This window comes from Mastomys coucha, unplaced genomic scaffold (genome assembly GCF_008632895.1).
Source record: "Mastomys coucha isolate ucsf_1 unplaced genomic scaffold, UCSF_Mcou_1 pScaffold23, whole genome shotgun sequence".
Classification (NCBI taxonomy): Eukaryota; Metazoa; Chordata; class Mammalia; order Rodentia; family Muridae; genus Mastomys; species Mastomys coucha.
This window is the reverse complement of record NW_022196906.1, coordinates 117,305,163-117,326,741: the sequence shown is the minus strand read 5'-3', so window position 1 is coordinate 117,326,741 and position 21,579 is coordinate 117,305,163. Positions and strand designations below refer to the sequence as shown.

The window sequence follows — 21,579 nt, the reverse complement described above, 5'->3', positions numbered from 1 at the left end:
TGTGTGTGAGAGAGAGAGAGAGAGAGAGAGAGAGCGTGTGTGTTCATATTATTACTTATCTCATTGCTGTGACAAAATGCCCTACAAAGGCAACTTAAGGAAGGAAGGGTCTTACTTGGATCAGAGTTCCAAGGGATCCTGTCCACCATAGTGGAGAGACACCAGGAGCAGGAGGCATCTACTTACAGTGTATCTCTAGTCAAGATGCAGAGAAAGATGAACGCTGGTGCTCAGCTCATGTGCTACTTTTTATTCAGTTCAAGACCCCATCCCACATTCAAGGCGGGTCTTCCCCCTCTTAACTATCTAATCTAGAAAATCTCTCATAGACGTGCCCAGAGATCTGTTTCTATGGTGATACCAGACTCTGTCAGGTTGACAGTCTAGATTAACCACCACAAGGGAATGCCCCCCAGAAGCAGCAGCCTAGCCAGAGGGAAGTAAAAGAGGGAGCAGAGGAAACTGAGCATGGGGTAATTGTTTTTGCTAAAGTCCAGCTTCTCCTGGGTGAAATATAGAATGTTCCAGAACTGAAGTGACACCCCGTCAGCCCCAGGTTGTACTGCCTGAGGCAATGAAGCCAGGCCTTCCCAGAGTGAGAACATAGCCAAGCCTTAGGCTTCTCTGATCCAAAATAACTCCCCAGCCAAGGCACTAAAGGCCACTAATGAGCAGTTAGGGGTGGTAACAACGCCTGGGCACAATCCCAAAGCCTACTTTAGGGGCTGAGGAGGAAGAGCGGATGAGCCTTGCAGGATCCCTGATCAAAAAATTGTTTTTGTGTCTATGTTACAGACTGCATGTCAGGCCCGTGTCCTTTTGGGGAGGTTCGTCTTCAGCCATCCACATCAGAACTACCCATCCTCAACAGAACCTACATCTGGGATGTTAGAGCTCATAAGAGCATTGGCTTGGAGCTGCAGTTCGCAACCCCTCGACTGAGGCAGATTGGACCAGGCGAGAGCTGTGCAGACGGGGTGACTCACTCCATCAGTGGCCATATAGATGCCACTGAGGTCAGGATTGGGACCTTCTGCAGTAACGGCACCGTGTCCCGGATCAAGATGCAAGAGGGTGTGAAAATGGCCTTACACCTGCCCTGGTTCCACCCCAGGAACATCTCAGGCTTCAGTATTGCAAATCGATCATCTATCAAACGTGAGCATGCACCTCCTGTTCCCACTGTATGATCAGATGGATGTATGCAGAATGTTCTAGGGTATTCAACATGCAATATGAGCAATTTGTTTGTTTGTTGGCTTGCTTGATTGTTTGTTTGAGACAGGGTTTCTCTGTGTACCTTTGGCTGTCCTGAAACACATTCTGTAGACTAAGCTGGTCTTGAAATCCACCTTCATCTGCCTCCTGCATGTTAAGATTAAAGTGTGTGTCACTAACGCATAATAGCTATTCATTTTTTAATACAGAGTGTTGTGTTGCCTGGGCTGGCTATAGTTCACTATGTAACCAAGACTGGCCTTAAACTCCTGATCTTCCTGCCTCCATCTCTCCAGTGCTGGTATTACAAATGTGTATTGCCAGGCCCAGCTTCTTTGTCCTTTTACACACAATGTTTGTTTCACAAAATGACATGAGGGAGCAGGATGTGGCAGCTTTGATGCCAGCACTCAGGAGGCAGTCGGATCTCTGTGAGTTTGAGGCCAGCCTGGTCTACAAGAGAGTTCCAGAGTTCCAGGATAACCAGGGCTTTAACACAGAGAAACCTCTCGGGTGGCAGGGGTGGGGGGGCAGTGGGGAGGGCAGAGACATGGGTTGGGTTGTACAGGCCCACTCTCACAAAGCACTGACTTCATCACCCTGCCATCTGTCTTCTCTACGCATGTCAGTGAGTTAGCTGTTGTGCTGGTTTTCAGGCTGCCTCAGGAGAATCAGTCTTGAAGGAGGCCGTGTTCAACAGCTCAGCATTACAAAAAGTAACATTGTAGAAACTTTGGCCAAGTAAGCCATCGTAGAAGCAAAGGCGATACTCAAAGCTAATCACTTCCCTCTGATTCCCCTATGGCTTAATGTTCTCAATGATGTGTGTGCATGTGTGTGTGTGTGTGTGTGTGTGTGTGTGTGTGTGTCAGACTCTGCCAGTTCCACAATTCAGATCTGTTGGCAGCTTTAACTAAGCCCTGCGGACTGTGTTAACTCCAAGGAGATGAGACTACATTGAAAAAACTGGCTTTCCCCTACCCAGTCAGTTATGAAACATTTGCTCACACACTGCTAATGGTTCTTTGTTCCTAATCACCACTCTCAATATAACTAGTATGTGCAGCCCTACTCTTGAGGCCTGCATTTCCCCAGTACCCCTGCCCTCAGCCATGGACAGCCAGGACAGGTATCAGCATCTCCTTTCTTTCTGTTTTGGATCTGTCTCAACAGGCCTGTGCATCATTGAGTCAGTCTTTGAGGGTGAAGGCTCAGCGACCCTGATGTCAGCCAACTACCCCGGAGGCTTCCCTGAGGACGAGCTTATGACCTGGCAGTTTGTTGTCCCTGCACACCTAAGGGCCAGTGTCTCCTTCCTCAACTTTAACGTCTCCAACTGTGAGAGGAAGGAGGAACGCGTTGAGTACTATATCCCAGGTTCCACCACCAACCCGGAGGTGTTCAGGCTGGAGGACAAGCAGCCAGGAAACATGGCTGGGAACTTCAACCTCTCACTGCAAGGCTGCGACCAGGATGCCCAGAGCCCAGGAATCCTTCGGCTCCAGTTTCAGGTCCTGGTCCAACGTCCACAGAATGAAAGCAGTGAGTAATCTCTGCCCTCTCTCCTCCTGTACCTTGTGTTGCTTAGGTGAGGTGGCTACGGCTTCTGCATATATAGCAGTCAGGACACGTGGACTCTGGACGCTGCAGGAGTTTCAGGAAATGAGTGTTACCTGTGGAGACAGTCTCACAGGTAGACACTGAGCAGGCACTTTGGCTTTAGCACAGTAAGAAGCAAGCAGTACTGCATTCAGGGAGTGTGTGTGTGTGTGTGTGTGTGTGTGTGTGTTTGTGTGTACACTGTGTATGTGAAGGTGCCATTATAATAGTTCTGAGCCATCTAAAGTGGGCACACAAACAAGTGCCCCTACTACTCAGCCATCTTTCTAGCCCCCAGCTAGTCTGTTTTCAATGAAGACATTGAAAAGTTGCCTTGCAAGATCTCTCTTGCCTTGACCCTACAGTGGGAACCAGAATGTCAGTCAACATCATCCATAATAGTGGATAACAGTGGAAAAGTAACTAACTATCATAATTTTTGGCTGAACACCACCACCACTACCACCATCACCCCCACCATACCCCACCACCACTACCACCACCACCACCACCTTAGACACACTCATTTTAAACCCTATGCTAAACATACCAAACATTACATAGTCTTAGCTAATTCTAATGAAACCAGACAATTCAGAGGTGTATGGAACTCGCCTTGACTCTGTCTTGAGTCTTAAAGTTCAACAAAAGTAGAGCAAACTTAGAACCCAGAGCTTCACAGGGGAAGAAAATGGCATAGGAAGTTCTGAGAAAGTGTGGGGAGGTGTGTACATGTGTATGTGTGGTGTGTATGTATGTATGTGTGTATGTCTGGTGTGGTGGGCTGTGGTGTGTGTGTGTGTGTGTGTGTGTGTGTGTGTGTGTGTGTGCATGTGTGCACATGCATGTCTGAATATGCTCATTCCACAACAGATGACTTGTCACTTTGGTCACTTCACATGGTAGCTGCCTGTTCATGACTCACACCTTGTTTCTTTGTGGTTTCAGATAAAACCTACATGGTGGACCTGAGTCAAGAGCGAACCATGTCGCTCACCATAGAGCCACGGCCAGTCAAACATGGCCGCAGGTTTGTTCCTGGGTGCTTCGTGTGTCTAGAGTCTCGGACTTGTAGTACCAATGTCACCCTGACAGCTGGCTCCAAACACAAGATTTCCTTCCTGTGCGATGACTTGACACGCCTGTGGGTGAATGTGGAGAAAACCCTAAGTATGCCCTTACCAAAAACCTTGACTCTATCATTACCCAGAAGCCCAGACTGCATAGGTGCTCCTCACCCTTTGCCTAAGCTACATACGTGTGCACGTGCGCACACGCATGCACACACACACACACATTCACACACACACACTCACTCACACATACACACACATATACACATACACACGCATACATGCACTCACACACACTCAATCACACGTGCAAGGGGTCAGAGGATAATTTATGGGAATGAGTTTTCTCCTTCTGCCGTGTGGGTTTCAGGGATCAAACTTAGGTTGTCCAGTTTGGTGGCATGTGCCTTCACCCACTGAGCCATCTTGCCCTTAGTGGAGCTTAGTAGGTGGGTTTTGAAGGGTATAGTCTGAAATGACCACTGAGGGAAGGTGAACAGGATCAAGAGAGAGAATCTGTGAATGTTGGCACGCCTGGCTAGCACAGGTGTCTGCTGAGCATTCATCCCTCAGAAGGTCACAGCAGCTCTGGATCCTTGCTTGTCTCTTCCCAACTTGCCAGCCTCCCCCGGGGAAGCCCTCTCTTCTTTGCTCAGCTGCATCATTCCTCTCTCCACTTGCCTACTTCCTGAATCTTTGTCTCCCACATCCTGGGAGATGAAGATGTAACTTAGTTGGTAGAATGCTTTCATAGCATGCATTAGGTCCTGGCTTGGCTATGTAAGTTCAAGCCCAGTCTGGGAAAAAAAATGAGACCCTGACAACAAACGAAATGGGCTTAACCTGGCTTCTTTGTGGCTTATAAGAGTCTTAACAAGTGCAGGCAAATCATACTCAAGACTGGACATGAGGGTAAGTTGGTATAGTGATTTCCTAGCATTCACAATACCCTGGGCTCTCCCCAGCAATGCATAAACCATGCATGTACTCCTGAAATCTTAGTCCTTAAGAAGTGAACACAGGAGGATCAGAAGTTCAAGGTCATCTCTGGCTACATAGTTTTAGGCCAGCCTAGCTATATGAGATCCAGTCTTTTAAAAACAAAACAAAAAACCTGAGCCAGGTGTACTAGTGCATGCTTGTAATCCCAGCTCTAGGGAGGCAAAGGTAGGATGTGAGTTTGAGGCTAGCCTAGTCTATAGAGAGAGATTCAGGAGAGCCAGAGTGACCTAAAGAGACCCTGTCTCAAAGAAAAGAAAACTCAGTCACCTCCTGCTGCTACCCCATGATCTCTGACAGGACCCTGAGGATCCTAGAGCTAGAGTAGCATGAAGCCACCCAATTAAGAAGTGGTGGGGTACAGTGCAAGTAGAGATGGCCATGATGTCACTCATAGCTCTAACATGACACAGAAATGTGGGGACATGTTGGGGTAGAGATTTATGTCTTAGCATCCCAGACAAAGGAAGATACAAATGAGAAGAGTTTTTCTGTCCTGGGTACTCACGGGAGCTTGGCTGCAAGGATAGAGAGTAAACAGGAAAGCCGATAAAGAGTCGTGACGGAAAGGAAAGCAGGCAGCCCCTGATTCTATCCTTTGGCCAACCTGCATGAAGGGTGCACTCCACCCTTGTCCCCACCCCCTTGCACATGAGTACCACCAACTTTTTCTTCCAGGCTGTCTAGACCACCGTTACTGCTACAAGAAGTCCTTCAACCTGCAGGTGCCTAAGGACATCCTCCAGCTGCCTGTGCAGCTGCATGACTTCTCCTGGAAGCTACTGGTGCCCAAGGACAGGCTCAGCCTTATGCTGGTGCCGGGCCAGAAGCTGCAGCAACATACACGAGAGAGGCCTTGTAACACCAGCTTCAGCTACCACGTGGCCAGCACTAACCCTGGCCAGGACCTGTACTTTGGTTCCTTCTGCCCAGGAGGCTCCATCGAGAGGATCCAGGTGAAACAAAATAGCTCAGTGACACTGCGAACCTATGCTCCCAGTTTTCAACAAGAAGCCTCCAAGCAAGGCCTGACAGTGTCCTTCATACCGTATTTCAAAGGTAAGTGTTCCCTTGCTCATCCACAACTAAACCCTCTAAGCCATTCTTGTTAGACATTCATTGCATCTTGTATAAACCTGCATTAGTTACTTTCCTGTTGTTTGTTCAAATACCTAAGGAGGAGCAGTTTAAGGAAGGGTTTATTTTGGCTCACAGTTTACAGGTCCAATCCATCATAATGGAAAAAATCATAATTTAGAGAGAAGGGATTGTTGCCTGAGTTTGTTCCTCTTCAGAAGTGCAGGACATTGGGTCCTAATCATGACATTTTCATCAACCTCCCATGGAAATTTCCAGATCTTATAAATTTGGAAAAATGTTCCTGACAGTGAGAGGTGTGGCTGGTAGACAGGAAGACAAAGAGTCAGGTTCTAGTCTTTTGGGAGAAGCTGACATGGGAAAAATGAGAAATGACAAACTTCCCCAGCCCTGCTTTAACAGTTAGGTATTTCATGGAGAGCAAATCGGGGGAGGGGGTGGTTACTGGGGAAGAAGTAGCAGGTGCAAAGGTTCTGCAAGGCAGAGGCAAGGGCAAGGTCTGCAGTGCTCTGAGGTAGAGAATGAAGTCTAAATGGCTCTCTGGGGTCACCTGAATGCAGCTGATTGTAAAAGTCAAACCACCATTGCGTGTTGCTCAAGGATGGTGGTGTTTCACTAGAGGTCAGGGATGACGGTGTTCCATTTTGAAATTGCCTGAGACCTTTATTTGAGGCTGACTTTTCAGTTGCATAGTGGGAAGGAAATATATCTTTGCAATAGATTGAGGTCAATCCAGGTTGACCTGATTGCCTCCAGAATTACCAGGGAATCCCCTTTAGGGAGCCTTTGACAATCAGGGTTATTCTCTTTAGGGCAGAATGTTAGTTCTTATCTGGAGCATACAGCAGACCTGCAGGCATGTTGGAAGCCCTTTCAACATTTCAATTCTAGATTTCTGCCCAAACCTGCAGCTTTTGTTGTTGTTGTTGGTTTTCCCCCCTCTAGGGCAGGCATAGATATTCCCCACTCCCACAGCAGGGGGCAGGGAGATTGCCGAGTTGGGAATATTTCTGAGAACCCTCATTTGGCAAACTGTTCTGATGTTTGTTTGTTTGAAATGAACCTGGACATATAGTCTGAGAGTTATCCTTCACTAACCGATAGAGTAACCACATATAATCATGTAAACCAAAAATCAATGTTGAATGAATGAGAAACATGAACCTCTGTTGTATTGGCTCTTAATTGCTGAGATAACTTATATGCAGGAAAGGGTTACTTTGGCTCACAATTTCAGACTGAATGCCATCCTTGGTAGATCCAGCCACTGTTGGGGTCTATGTTGGAGCAATACATCATAGTAGGAATGTGTAATGGGAGAGGCTCATGGTCATCAGAAAGCAAAAAGAGAGTAAAGGACAGAATTCCAATAGCCCCTTTAAGAGTATGTCCCCAGTGACCTAACTTCCTTATAGATCCTATCACCTCCCAGTAGTACTGTGAACTGGTAACTGGGCCTGTACTATAAAGTCTTTAGGGGATAGCTTAGGTGCTGACTAGAGTACTTGACACAGTGGGCACATAATAAGTGCTCAACAGGTGCACATGAATAATGGCTACCTACTGAACAGTCATAACATAGAACATGCCCATCATGGCAGAAAGTTCTGTTGAATCGTACTAGTGTAGACTATTCAGTATCCCTTACTCTCCTTTTCTTTCCATTCTGTTGAGTGAGGCAACATTTGTCTGGATCTCTTCCCTTCTTGCAGAGGAAGGCATCTTCACGGTGACCCCAGACACAAAAAACAAGATCTATCTGAGATCACCCAACTGGGACCATGGCCTGCCTGCCCTCTCCTCAGTGTCTTGGAACATCAGTGTGCCTAGCAACCAAGTGGCTTGTCTGACCATCTTCAAAGAGCGTTCTGGCTTGGCCTGCCAGTCAGGGCGTGCATTCATGATCATCCAGGAGCAGCAGACCCGGGCAGAGGAGATCTTCAGCCTGGAGGAGGAAGTCCTGCCGAAGCCAAGTTTCCACCATCACAGCTTCTGGGTTAACATCTCCAATTGCAGCCCCATGAATGGCAAGCAGCTAGATTTGCTCTTCTGGGTGACTCTTAGCCCAAGGACTGTAGGTAAGAACTTTCAGAGTCTCCTGGAGATGGTGAAGGAAAGAAAAATTGGCACTTGAGGGGCAGGGAACAAGCTTTCAAGGCAAGTCAAGAAACAGATTGACTGTCCACATATCAGTAGTCAGCTATTGTACAGCATTTATTATTGTTCACACATTGTCTGGGCAAGTCTGTTCTGAGCTAGGCTTATCGGGCCCACTTATTATTCATCTGCAGGCTGAACAGGTTGATTGCAAGACTTTCTTGATCTTGACTTTCTACTGACAAAGGTCCCAGCCAAAATGATCTGAGACAGTTGAGCTTACTTGACTCTCCACTGCTGACCCTGTTGAGAAATGCACAAGACACCCAAGGAAGCACAGAAGGAACAAGCAGAACACATCTTCTGCCACATTCTCTTGGCTCATGTGGACCCTTATGCTATAATTCTTCACTCTTGAACTCCATGATCTATAATAGGAGTTCTCTTCACTCCTGTGATCTTCATCTGTAGAGGGAGGGATGAAAGATCATAGGGATTCAGTAATGAGGATTAAAATATGAGGACATGGGGCTGGAGAGATGGTTCTGTAGTTAAGAGCACTGACTGCTATTCCAGAGATCCTGAGTTCAATTCCCAGCAACCACATGGTGACTCACAACCATCTGTAATGAGATCTGATGCCCTCTTCTAGTATATCTGAAGAGAGCAGTGGTGTACTCATATACATAAAATTAAAAATTCTTTAAAAAAAATATATGAGGACCTGGAGAGAGGGGTGGGGAGAGAGAGAGAAGCCACCACTAAGAACTCCCAGCTCTGAGGTTACTGTTAGGACCTTCTTCCTCTCCTGCTCTCCTTTCCTGTCTCTTATTTCTGTGTCCTCTGAATCGCACCCTTTGTTTCTTTGTGAACAAGCAAGGAATACTAAATCCCTGCCTGGAGTGTTGTTCTCTCTCAGATCTGTGCTCTTCTTCCATTGTGCAGTATGGGAAAAGACAACCCAGATAAAATGACCTGGTCTTTCAGTCCTTCTGATGTTTGAGTCTCTGCTCTCCCCTCTGCTCCTCTGCTCCTCTGCTTCTCCTTCTCTAAGACAGCCTGGAGACCAGGGAACATACCCACTGGAAGCCAGGAGTAGCCATTAGGTGGGTGGTAGGTGCCCTGCCCTCATCTATTTCAAGTATCTAAGTGCTATATACAAACTATTTCAAATTGTATTGGCTTAGACCAGTGTTTCTCAACCTGTGGGTCACAACTCCCGCAAGGGTGGCCTATCAGATATCCTGCATATCAGATATATTATGAATCATAACAATAGCAAAATTACAGTTATGAAGTAGCAACAAAATAATTATGGTTCAGGGGGGGTCACAACAATATGAGGAACTATGTTAAAGGTCACAGCATTAGGAAGCTTGAGAACCACTGACTTAGACAGTAACTGGTTTGTTTGCTCATAACTGTAGGTCAGAAATTCAGACAACACAGTGGTTCATATTGCATGTAACCAAACAGCTCAATCGGAACAGTTCAACTGGAAACATGAACCTGGGGCCTTGGCTTTCCCTCTTAGCTCAGCTGATATTTATACCCAAGGAGACTCTGCATGACTAACATGAGTGGGCTCTACATAATCAAACTTGTAATATACTGGCTGACTTCCTCTCATGGAAAAGTACCAGCTGACAGTTCCTTTAAAGATGAAGCTCAGAACTGACCCAGTCACCTTCAGTTTTATAGACTCTCTATTCAGAAGGGAAGAAGCTGGGGACTTATCCAGTTCTTCCTTATGCTAACTCTCTCTTTTTTTGCCTCTTCCTTTGCCTTCCTGTCTCTGCTCACAGATTTGGCTGCCATCATTGGTGCAGTGGGAGGCGGAGCTCTGCTGCTGTTTGCCCTGGGACTCATCATCTGCTTTGTGAAAAAGAAGTAAGTGGAATCTCTCCAGCTGTCTTTAGCTTATTTGATGCCTCCTTGGATCATACTCAATGGATGGATGGATGGATGGATGGACGGACAGATGGATATATGGATGGATGAATGGATGGATGGATAAGTAGATTTAGACAGGGTCTTATATATCCCCAGCTGTCCTTGAACTTCCTATCCTCTTCTACCTCCTTGAGTGCTAGGATTACAGGTGTGTCTCTACAATCTAGCTTATTCATGTCAATGATGGAGTTTTTTGCTTCCCAGTTCCCCACAATGATATTCTTACCAAGAATATTCTTACCAAGGGTAAATATTCTTACCAAGGGTAAATTACAGTTTCACAGGGTGTGGAGGCACACACATGATTGAGCACACGTGCGTGCACACACACACACACACACACACACACACACACACACACACACACACACGCCTATGCAGGGATATCCTGGCTCCAGCACAAGTCTCCTGTGTTTGCTTTTGAAGCTGAGGCTAGCAGGAGTGATTTTAGCAGGAACCACTCCCACTGCTACCTGGAGGGTAAACAAGCCTTTTGCCCTGGCTTGTTCTCCTTTGGTTTCTTAAACAAACTGTCTGTTTTGTGCTGATCTGTGGGACTGCAACCCAAAAGGTGAGAGGTAAGGTAGAGCTAAGAGGAAGCAGGTCCTGAATAACAGCAGCTTCAACTACTTGAAAGGTAAATAAATGACTTTTTAAATAAAATCAACCTTTGACGTCAGACTTTATCAATTCTCCTATGTCTGGTTAAAATCAGAGAGATCTCTGTTTATCTTGATTTGTACCTTCTAAAGAGAAAAAAAAATTGTGAGTATGCATGTGTGTGAGTGGTACACACATGTGTTCTGGTCATGTGGAAGCCAGAGAACAACATCAGGTGCCATTCCTCAGTTTTAAATTTTTTTTTATAATCTTATTGCATTTTATTTATTATTTGGATACATGCCACAGTCCATGTTTGGTAGTGAGAGGACAATCTGTGAGGACTGGATCTCTCTTCCACCTGTGAGTCCTGGGATCAAACAGCTTGCTCAGCTGTGATCCCCCACAGTATGCCTGTCTCCTGGCCCACACTAGGATTACAGACACATGCCACCAAACACAGCTTTTTACATAGATGCCAAGCATCTGACCTAGGTCCTCATACTTGCACAGTAGCCACACTATCTCCTCAGTCCCCAAACTTTTTATTATTTTTTTAATTCACTATGGCCCTGGGCAAACAAATTCCTGCTGTGCAATGGGACTATGTGAAACTGCCCAGCTGATGAGGAAGGCCTGGCTCCTTACTGGCCCAAGAAGACTTTTCTTCCCATGAACTGTGCATTAATTACTACATAAGAAAGCAAGCTTCCTTGTCTGGGGACACAGCATGTCCCACTAGCTGGGACACTAAGCGCCTTCAAGATTTGGATTTGGTTGAGAGGAACAGTCCAGCTGTCATGCCTCCTTCTCCAAACCGGTCCAGATGGACCTGAGACTTACCAGCACAGGCAGTTTCTGTGGTCTCCAACTATATAAGGCTACTGGCTGACATGTTTGCATGAAGCCCTTGTCCCAAAGTTGTGTGTGTGTGGAGGGGGGCAGGTTCTGTAAGGACAAGGGGAAATACTGACACTGAACTTGTTTCTGCTGTGTTTGTTGAGGGTCTCCTTGGTGCTAGGACCATTTAATGTAGTGAGAATAAACCAGGGGCAAGACAGAATCTTTTCCACATTCCATCAGTAGAGGGGAAAAGCCAGGTACTGTGAGGACATGAGGGAGGGATGTCTGCTGAAGGCCTCATGCAAGAGCCTGGGGAGCTGGTTAACACCAGCTTGATTTTTACCTCACAAAAGCTGAGTATGGGATTAGTGAGCTGCCGGCCTTTGCATTCTTCAGCCCATTATGTTAATTGGACTGACTGCATCCTTTTGAGTCAGCTATTGTCCAAGTCCCTGTGCTTTGTTCATGGAAGGCAAAGCTATGTGCCCAAGGCAGACATACCAACAATTGTCCACTTCTGAGTACCAGAAAATACCACACACCCAAAGCTAATGGCTTCACTGAATCCTGGATTTTGTCTGCCTTTTCCCTAGTGGCTGCTGTTGATGGGATGGGACAGAGCCACTCGGCTAATGATGAGGTGTTCTGTCCTCAACTCTAGAAGAAAATTAGCTATCTTGTACACTTCTCTCCTCCTGAGTCATGGACATTAACTGTTTGGAATTAGTTAATCAGCTTTGCTCTGTGCAAGAGAGGCAGCACTATTAGTACAGGGTAGTACTGAATGTTCTAAAAGGTTGGCCTGGGCATGCTGAGCTGATGTGGTTTAGAAAGGATTGTGCATCCCTGTTACTGAGAAGAAAAAAGGGGGAGGAATTACCAGGTATCTTCATTGTTGGTTTCCCTGAAGTCTATCAGAGGCAAAACAAATTCACTTAAACTACCTCTTCCACTTATGATCCTTCAGTTTCCACCTTGGAAACCCGAGACAAGAACTATTTGCTTAAGGATAGCCCCTAGTATAGCTTCATTTTCAAATGCTAACAGCCTGCAAGGGCAAGGTGAGCTAGACTTAGAACCCCAAGGACTCCAGTGTGTCATTTATCTGTTTCCTCATTCTGTTGTGTCACTCTCTATAAACAGGAAGAAGGTGGATAAGGGTCCTGCTGTGGGTATCTATAATGGCAATGTCAACACCCAGGTCCCCCAGACCCAAAAGTTCCAGAAAAGGCGAAAGGACAATGACTCCCATGTGTATGCTGTCATCGAAGACACCATGGTATATGGGCACTTGCTGCAGGACTCAGGTGGATCCTTCATCCAACCAGAGGTGGACACCTACCGGCCCTTCCAAGGTCCCATGGGAGACTGCCCTCCCACCCCACCCCCTATATTCTCCAGGACCCCAACTGCAAAGTTCACTGCAGATGAGCCGGCTCCTAGTAGCCCTCCTGAGTCTGACAGTGAACCCTACACTTTCTCTCACCCCAACAAGGGGGAGGTTGGTGTCAGGGAGACTGGCATCCCCTTACTCAATATCCAGGGACCAGTGGAGACTGAAGAGTAATTTGGCCCCATTCCAAAGACTTTGCTAAGATGCATGGCACCAGACATTGAGACATGAAGAACTGTCCCATCAAGAAGTCAGAGGGAAGTACAATCAGCTAGAAGGGAGAGTAGCTTTTGTAAGGTGCCATCAAATCTTGGTCTGCTTCCAGCGATAAGTATGGCTTCTGATGGAGATGCCATCCTAAAGCTCAGGCCTTCCTGGACTCAAGTTGTGTTGGGGCTGGCCACCGGGACAGAAGAGAGACATGATCCACCCAGACAGGACTACAATGAGCCCTGGATTCCTGGATTCCCAATGATAAGAAGAGACTTAGCTGACTCCCAGGAACTCCATTTGAGGTCTCTGCTCTCACTGGAGTCCTATGGATGAAAATGGCAATGTGCTTTTTTATTAGTAGTAGTTGTATTTATTCGGTGGTCCTGTAGGTTTTTAAAAAGTTGGATGTGGAGCTGAGGGTATAGCCCAGTTGGTAGAGTACTTGCCTAACATGTGCAAAGCTCTGGGCTCCATCCTCAGCACTGCATAAAAGCAGGCAGGATGGTACACACCTGTAATCTCAGGAGGATCAGAATTTCAAGTCATCTTTGAGTATGCTGTGAGTTGAAGGCCCCTTGGTCTGTGTAAGATCCTCTTGAGAACATGCACAGCTCTTTTGACCCCTGTAGTCATGACTCGTGCTAACTGGTTTGGACAGCTGTGCTTTGGTTTTTGCAGACCTCTAGATAAATGTACACCTGTGGGGAAGATGATGATCTACCCAGCCAGAAGAGTATCTGCATTTGTGTATCTCTTACTCAGTAAGAGATTTCACAATCCTCCTTGACTGCATACAGCTGTCCCCCTGCAGAGTTTATCACAGATCCCCTCGTCCCTTACTCCTAGAAAAAAGAGAAAGTTCCTTGAGCTGCCCTGTGTGGTGTGTGGCTCTCCCAGCTGCAGCAATACTTTACATATAACAGAAAATTTGAGAATAACTTGATCCTTTAAAAATATATAAATATAGGCAGTGGTGCTCCATGCCTTTTATCCCAGAACTTGGGAGGCAGAGGCAGGCATATCTCAGTGACTTTGAGGCCAACCTGGACTATATAGTAAGTTCTAGGACACCCAGGGCTACACAGAGAAACCCAGCTAAACAAAACAAAACAAAAAGAAAAGAAAGATACTGTAATACATACACACCAAGACAGTGGCCAGCTGTATCAATTTCATGGTATTACTGCAGCACATCCTTTAGTGGCATCAATACAGTTCTAGAGATCAGAATTCCCAAACTAGCTTGAGTAAACTAAAATCAGGGTGTTGTTAAAGCTGTGCTTCCAAGGCTCTCAGAATTCCCTTGCATTTCCCAGCATCTAGAAGCATCCATGGCTGGGCAAGTCTGTCTTGGTATAGCTGGTCACTAATTGAGCCACTTGCTACTTTCACTTGCAGATCCAATGTAGTTCCCATATCAACAGCCTTAACTTAATCACCCGGGAAAAGTCCCTTTACTGTGTTTCAGGTACAACAGCCACTGGCTGGGAGGTGTGAGCATCTCTGAGGATAAGAGGAGGGCATTGTTCTACCTCTCCCACCCTGCTGCCACTGGTACTCAAAGGAGACCATACAAAATGACTCATCCTAAAAAGTGTTTGGTTTAGTATATGTATATATACATGTATATATGTATGTATGTATATGTATGTATGTGTATATATATATATATATATATTTTTTTTTTTTTTTTTTTAAGTTAAAATTTTTTTCCCTAACAATCCAGCTCATAGGACCTGTTCATGCTGGGCACATATCCTTGACCAGAGATGCCCAGCTAAAGTGAGTCACAGGTGGCTCTGGCCCTCAAATAGGACATCCAGGGTAACTTAGTCCCCATCTTACTTGGTTGCCTCTATTCTGTGGCTATGTGCTTGTGGTTTAGAGTGACACTGAATTGTATGAAAAGCAAAGGAGGCACTTTCAACACTTAGAGAGTGAGGAGACAGCCAAAGTTCCTCCTGCCGTGATGTAGAGGGAAAGCCATAATAGTATAGCTTAGCACATTACAGAACTCAGGACTCTGGCAAACTTCCAGGAAATAAGTGTGATTCATGATTCTCAGGGAATTGGCCTTGGAAAGGGAACATCTTGCCTATGCAGCCTCTGAGACAGAGCTCCTGGCCCTCTTGAGCCATCTCCAAGAAGGAGAGGGTTCACTTTTTATATCATACCCTGGAGGATGTTCATGCACCTTTTCTTTCCGAAAACTTTCCTCTAACTCCTTTCCAGGAGAGAAGGTTGTCTCCTACCCAGCTACCCAAGGTGCTGATGCCCCTCCATCAAGGTAGGGTCAGGGACAGCTGTGGCTCCTTCCTTAACCTGGAATCACCATGCTGAGCAGGCCCCATATACTTTCTCTCCAAAGCCTTCTCCCGTCAAATGCCCCTTGAGAAGACAATCAGTTTCGTGTGTTGGTTCTTACTGTGTGTCAGCCCAGTACCCTTCTACCTTGGTTCTGCTGACTTAGCACCCATTGGCTGGGCCTGTGGCTGTATATGACTTGACTCTCCCATGGGGACAAGCCAAAGTCCATCAACTGTAACATCAGTACAGGTTGGAGGACCAGTCTCTGGATCTGCAATGCATATATGAAAATTATTTATTTAATGACAAAATCTTATTCATTTACTTTTATAAATAAACATATACAAAATAAATGCATGTCCGTTTGTTTATCACTACTGTCTGTGCCATTTCCATAGAGGCCCCTTGTTCAAAAGCTGATTCTTTTCACAGGCCCCACATTGGCCAAGAAGCTGCCCTGTCTGATGTTCACCAAGGGTTACTGCACAGGAAACCAGGCTTTATGCTGCCATCTCTTCATCTGATGCCATGCCTAATGGGAAGCAATTCTTTTTGTTTGAAATAAAAATAAGACCTAGTAGGGGCTAGAGAGATGGCTCAGAGGTTAAGAACACTGGCTGCTCTTCCTGAGTTCAATTCCCAGCAACCACATGGTGGCTTATAACTATCTATAATGAAATTCAGTGCCTTCTGGCTTGCAGGCATACATGCAGACAGAATGATATACACATAAATACATCTTTAAAAAAAAAAAATGAGACCTAGCCAGGCATGGTAGTACATACATTCAATTCTACACCTAGAAGACTGAGAAAGAATTGTGAATTCAAGGCTAGCCTGGGATACATAGCAGGGAAAAAGTTTTACATTCTGCCATTCATTTTGAGGTCTATGGCAGCGGCAGTCAGGCTGGGGCTGAAGTTTCACCCACAGCAGCCCACACTATCTTTTAAAGACAGGTATTGTAATCTAAGTGATGGACATCATAAAGTCACACCATGGGACACATCTCACGCAAGAGGTTTATTGGGGAGGGGGTATACAGAGGCTGCCTCTGGGTAAGAATAGAAGGGAAAGAGTGAGGAGATGAGAGAATGGTTGCTAACAACAGGGGCTCTCACTGAACGTGGAACTCCTGATCTGGCTAAACTAACTGGGCAGTAAGCCTCAGAGATCCTCCAGTGTTGCAGGGTATTTGATCATAGTGTGAACCCTGAGATTGTGTTATTAACTGAAAAAGACTTTTCTAGTGGTGTGGCTCAGCCCTAGTGCACACCTTTGGTCCCTTTGGCTGAAATACAGACATGCCCTTAGTACACACCTTTAATCCCAACAATGAAGGTAAAGTTAGTTTGTAGAAGGAAGCACCCATGTTTGAAAGTGACGTCTAATTGAGTGGCAGACATTTGGCAGTTTTACCAGGACAATTGTACAGAGGCAAGTTGAAGAGAAAACAAGGTAAACACAGGTAAAGACAGAATGAATCAGAGAATGAGAAGGAGCCAGAAAATTAGGACATATTGGCAAAGTTAGTATGAGGGCAAACAGAGCAATTCAGGAGGTGCCTAGAGAGAAAAGCCAGATCTAATCAGTCAGGTTGAAGAGGAGTTTGAGCCAGAATGGTTGAGCCAGAGTTCAGAAAGAACTCGAAAGGGTGAGCTTATTATAAGAGGCCAAAAACATTCTAGACCCAGATAAGACTGTACAAAGGCTAGAAGCTTTTAGGACAAAGCCTCAGTTGGCAGACTGAGCCAATAAGCCTTGGAGATGACAATTACATAAGGTGAATAAAAGTTACTTTACACTCCGATCTCTCCAGGGCTGGGATTATAGGCACAAATACCTGCTTATCTTTTTTTTAAGATTTTAATTTTATATGTGTGAGTGTTTATGTGTATGAGTTTACAGAAGGTGGTCAGCAGTCACATGAATGCTGAAAACTGAACCAGGATCTTCTTCAAGAGCAATAAGCACTTTAACCACTGAGCTATCTCTGCAACCCATGCCCAGCTTCTCCTCAGGTGTTGGGATCTGAACTCAGATCCTTAAAATGCACAGCCAGCATCCTGCCAGCTAAGCCATCTTCCCATGCACAGCCAGCATCCTGCCAGCTTAGTCATCTTCCCATGCACAGCCAGCATCCTGCCAGCTGAGCCATCTTCTCAGCCCCAAGTTAGCATTTACCAAAGAAATTTTTTTTAAATTGAGCATGCTGGCACAAGCTTACAATCCCAGCACTGGGAAGGTGGAGACAGATGGACTCCTGTAGCTCACTGGCAAAACCAGCCTAATGTACTTGACAAGTTCCAGGCCAGTGGAGGACCCTGTCTCAAAAGATAGGGAGCATCTGAGGAAAGCCACCTGAACTCCACACATATATACATGGGCATATGCACGTACACACACATACCCCAGAAGCTGAGCAAATGCTAATGCCATGCCCTGGGGCTCCCCAGCCTTCAGAGCCACAAGTCAAACAAGCTCTTCTTTACAAAATAACCAGTGTCAGCCATTCTGTTAAAAGCAACAAGACAGATTAAGACAAGTATGTTTAGTTATCCCAACCCAGCCTCATATTTGGCTTCCAGGACCTCAGTATTGATAAGACACAACTGTGAAGTCCCAGCAGAATGTGTGTGTATGTGTGTATGTGTATATGTGTGTGGTGTGTGTATGTGTGTATGTGTGTGCGTCAACCTATGAAGTCCCAGGAGTGTGTGTGTGTGTGTGAACTATGAAGTCCCAGGTATATGTGTGAACTGTTAAGTCCCAGGAGTGTATGTGTGTGTGTATATGTGTGTGGTGGATGTATGTGTGTATGTGTGTGTGTCAACTGTGAAGTCCCAGGAGTGTGTGTGTATGTGTGTGTGTGTGAACTATGAAGTCCCAGGTATATGTGTGAACTGTTAAGTCCCAGGTGTGTGTGTGTGTGTGGTATATGTGTGTATGTGTGTATGTGATGTATCTGTGTATCAACTGTGAAGTCCCAGGAGTGTGTGTGTGTGTGTCAACTGTGAAGTCCCAGGTATATGTGTGAACTGTCAAGTCCCAGGTGTGTGTGTGTTTGTGGTCTGTGTATGCGTGTGTATTATGTGTGTGTATGTGTGTGTGGTGTATATGTGTGTATCAACTGTGAAGTCCCAGGAGTGTGTGTGTGTGTGTGTGTGTGTATGTGTATGGGGTGTATGTGTGTGTGTGTGGTATGTGTGTATATATGTGTATAGTATTGTGTGGTATGTGTGTGTATGTGTGTGGTGTGTATGTGTATATATGTGTGGTATGTGTGTGTATATGTGTGTGGTATGTATGTGTATATGTGTATAAACTGTGAAGTCCCAGGAGTGTGTGTGTGTGTGTGTGTGTGTGTGTGTATGTGTGGGTGGTATGGGTGTGTGGTATGTGTGTGTAGTATGTGTATGTGTGTGTGGTGTGTATGTGTGTATCAACTGTGAAGGAGTGTGTGTGTGTGCATGTGTGTGTGTGTGTGTGTATATGTGTGGGTGGTATGGGTGTGTGGTATGTGTGTGTAGTATGTGTATGTGTGTGTGGTGTGTATGTGTGTATCAACTGTGAAGGAGTGTGTGTGTGTGCATGTGTGTGTGTGTGCGTGCGTGCGTGCGTGCGTGCGTGTGTGTGTGTGTGTGTGTGTGTGTGTGTGTGTATGACTGGTCTCATGGTGGCTGAGAGGGCAGGGGTGAGTGAGGAGTTCCAGCCTTGATTGAAATATGGAGTGAGACAATCCTTCAGGTGGAGGTGGGTAAAGCGTATTAGCCCAGAAACATTAGAAGATCTTGCTGCTACATAGCCTACAGATCAGCTCAGGCAGGGCTATATGTGGATAGCAGGCAACCAAGCAGTTGGTGTTTAGGGAAAAGAATGGGTTTGAGAATAGCTGCTATTGACCAGACCAACTGTTTGATTGTGGGATAGCTTTGATACTTTTAGTTTGCAAAGTATATTCACAAACATTCATTTTACCTCACACTCAGCCCTGAGCACATAAAAATTCAACAAACTCTGAACTGAGTAAGTTCTTAGAACAACCTGCTGCTCAGGGGAGTAAAAACAGCTGGATTTATCTTCTCTCTCTCCTTCCTTCCATACAGTATAAGAAAATCTAAAGAATGTTGTCCAAAATTGTTGTCAGACTCACATACATCTGCTTATCATTTGAAAGCCAATACCTTTGAGACAAATGTTGATGGGCAGGAAATCCAGTATAGTCAACTGTAAGCACTAAGAGAACTAGGAGGTGGGGGCAGGGACAGGTGGGTATCATCCACATGAAGGTCATCTTAGGGAAGTCAGGGACACAAAAACATTTTTATAGAGACAGAATCATTGGAGCGATGGGCAGGAAGACCATATTACCCAGATCTTTATCAGCATTTTTCCAACATTGGAATGTTGAAACATTCCAATGAACCCTGACTTCTTGGCATTTTCCCCCATATTTAACCTCTTAGCAATATGATTGTTCATGTTAGCTGACACAGAGCTAGAATAGGAGACGCACCACGCATTTAGAAGATTCCAGTGAATTGCTGGAAATGCTGGCCTTTGTTAGTTATTTAAAAAGATTATCAGTTAAAATCCTAATCATTTAGGTTTGGCTTTTCTCTGGAACTTATAAAGCTGGAGAATGGAAGGGGTAATCACAGAATAAATCCTTACAGCCAGAAAGTGTGAGGCTGGTGGGAGTCACCAACCTGCTGCTTGGTGGTGATGGTGCCTGCCTCTACACCACGCATCACTCCAAGGTATATTTAGCACACTTCGCTCCTGCCAGTCTCAGCTCAGTAACTCAGACCTATTGGAGGCCTCAGTTCTTAGAGCTTTAGAGTGAATAGGTCATGAAACCGAGAGCTGACCCATTGCCCTTGTTCTCTTCATGTGGTTTAATATAAATAAAGTTACTACAGAGTTTAAAGCAATTTTTAAAGTTGTCAAAGAAGTGGGAATTCATTTCCACTCCAGATACTAAAGAAAGAGCTGCAAAAACTATTAATGTCACATGGCTGACTTCTTGCTTAGGCCCTGATTGGATGTTCATTTGAAGACAATTGCTAAGTTACTAAGATGGTTAATTTTGTCTTAACTTTTGTAAGGTACCCAGATACATGACCAAACCTTATTGAGGGTGAGTGCTGTGGCTGTGCAGATATTTAAAAGCTCATGAGGAAGCCAAGTAAGGTTGTAAATGCCTATAGTCCCAAGACTTGGAAAGTTAAGGCAAGAGTTCAAGTCCAGCCTAAGTTATATAAGACTCAATTTTAGGAGAGGGGAGAGGAGAGGGAACAAATTATTTCCTTCCCCTAATGCTTATATAAATGACAAGAAGCTCCTGTTCTAGGGGGAGCCATCCAGTGTTTAGCTACCTTCACTGGTTTCTTCAGGCTCTTCGTGGCTGCCATCTCTTTCCCCATCTTAAGATTCTGACTCATGACCTTTGTTCCTGAGCAAGCTTGGCTTCCCTAGAGGTGTCACTCAAAGACAGAATGAGTATGTGACCAAGAAGTACATTGGTCATTTTGGCTTACAGTTATTCATCCCTTCATTCTGTCAGGCAATGAATTATTTACTGAGTGCTAACTGAACCCTGGGGGATAAAGCAGTAAGCTTGCTTCAGGATTCTGGTGGGGTTGAAAATTGGAAGAAGCAATAACAAGAAAGCCAAATGATAGGTAATGCATTGTATTATGTAAGTGCTGTAAAGCAAAAGCTGGGATTCGAGAGAAGTTGGGGAAATCTCTCTGAGGAATGATAATCAAATAAACCTGTATGACATCCCGTTCCCTAGGAAACAGGCCTGCGTTACTGAAAGTTACTGAAAGCCAAGGCAGGGATGGAGAAACTGCAGTGGGAGTGAGATAGATGCAGAAGGGCTGGCCTCAGCACCATAGAAAAGCCTGGGCCACACCCATAGTTCTAGCATTCTAGATGCTGATGCAAAAAAGATTGTGAGTTCCAGGCCAGCTCAGGTTATACAGGAAGTCCCTGGTTCTCATAATAAACAAATGAATATCATAATACAAGTTAAAAATTGACAAATAAATAACAGTGACTATACAGATGACAGAAAAAATAAAAAGCAGCAAATGCAGAGTGTGGTGGCTCATATTCGTAGGCCCAGCACTTGAGGGCTGAGGAGAAAGGATCATTGCCACTTCAAAACCAGCTTGGTCT

The 21,579-nt window shown here is 45.4% G+C and overlaps 1 protein-coding gene across 1 annotated transcript in view; it reads left to right on the top strand.

The window, feature by feature from the left end:
- Cdcp1 (CUB domain containing protein 1) overlaps positions 1–15,762 on the top strand; it is a 38,279-nt gene extending 22,517 nt beyond the window's left edge. Inside the window, exons 3-9 of the mRNA XM_031344845.1 lie at positions 796–1,158; positions 2,392–2,760; positions 3,766–3,987; positions 5,568–5,948; positions 7,700–8,065; positions 9,890–9,974; positions 12,624–15,762. Of these exons, the coding sequence (XP_031200705.1) occupies positions 796–1,158; positions 2,392–2,760; positions 3,766–3,987; positions 5,568–5,948; positions 7,700–8,065; positions 9,890–9,974; positions 12,624–13,047 (2,210 nt within the window). The 3' untranslated portion in view covers positions 13,048–15,762. The remainder of the gene's footprint in view (positions 1–795; positions 1,159–2,391; positions 2,761–3,765; positions 3,988–5,567; positions 5,949–7,699; positions 8,066–9,889; positions 9,975–12,623) is intronic.
- Positions 15,763–21,579: the final 5,817 nt, after the last annotated feature.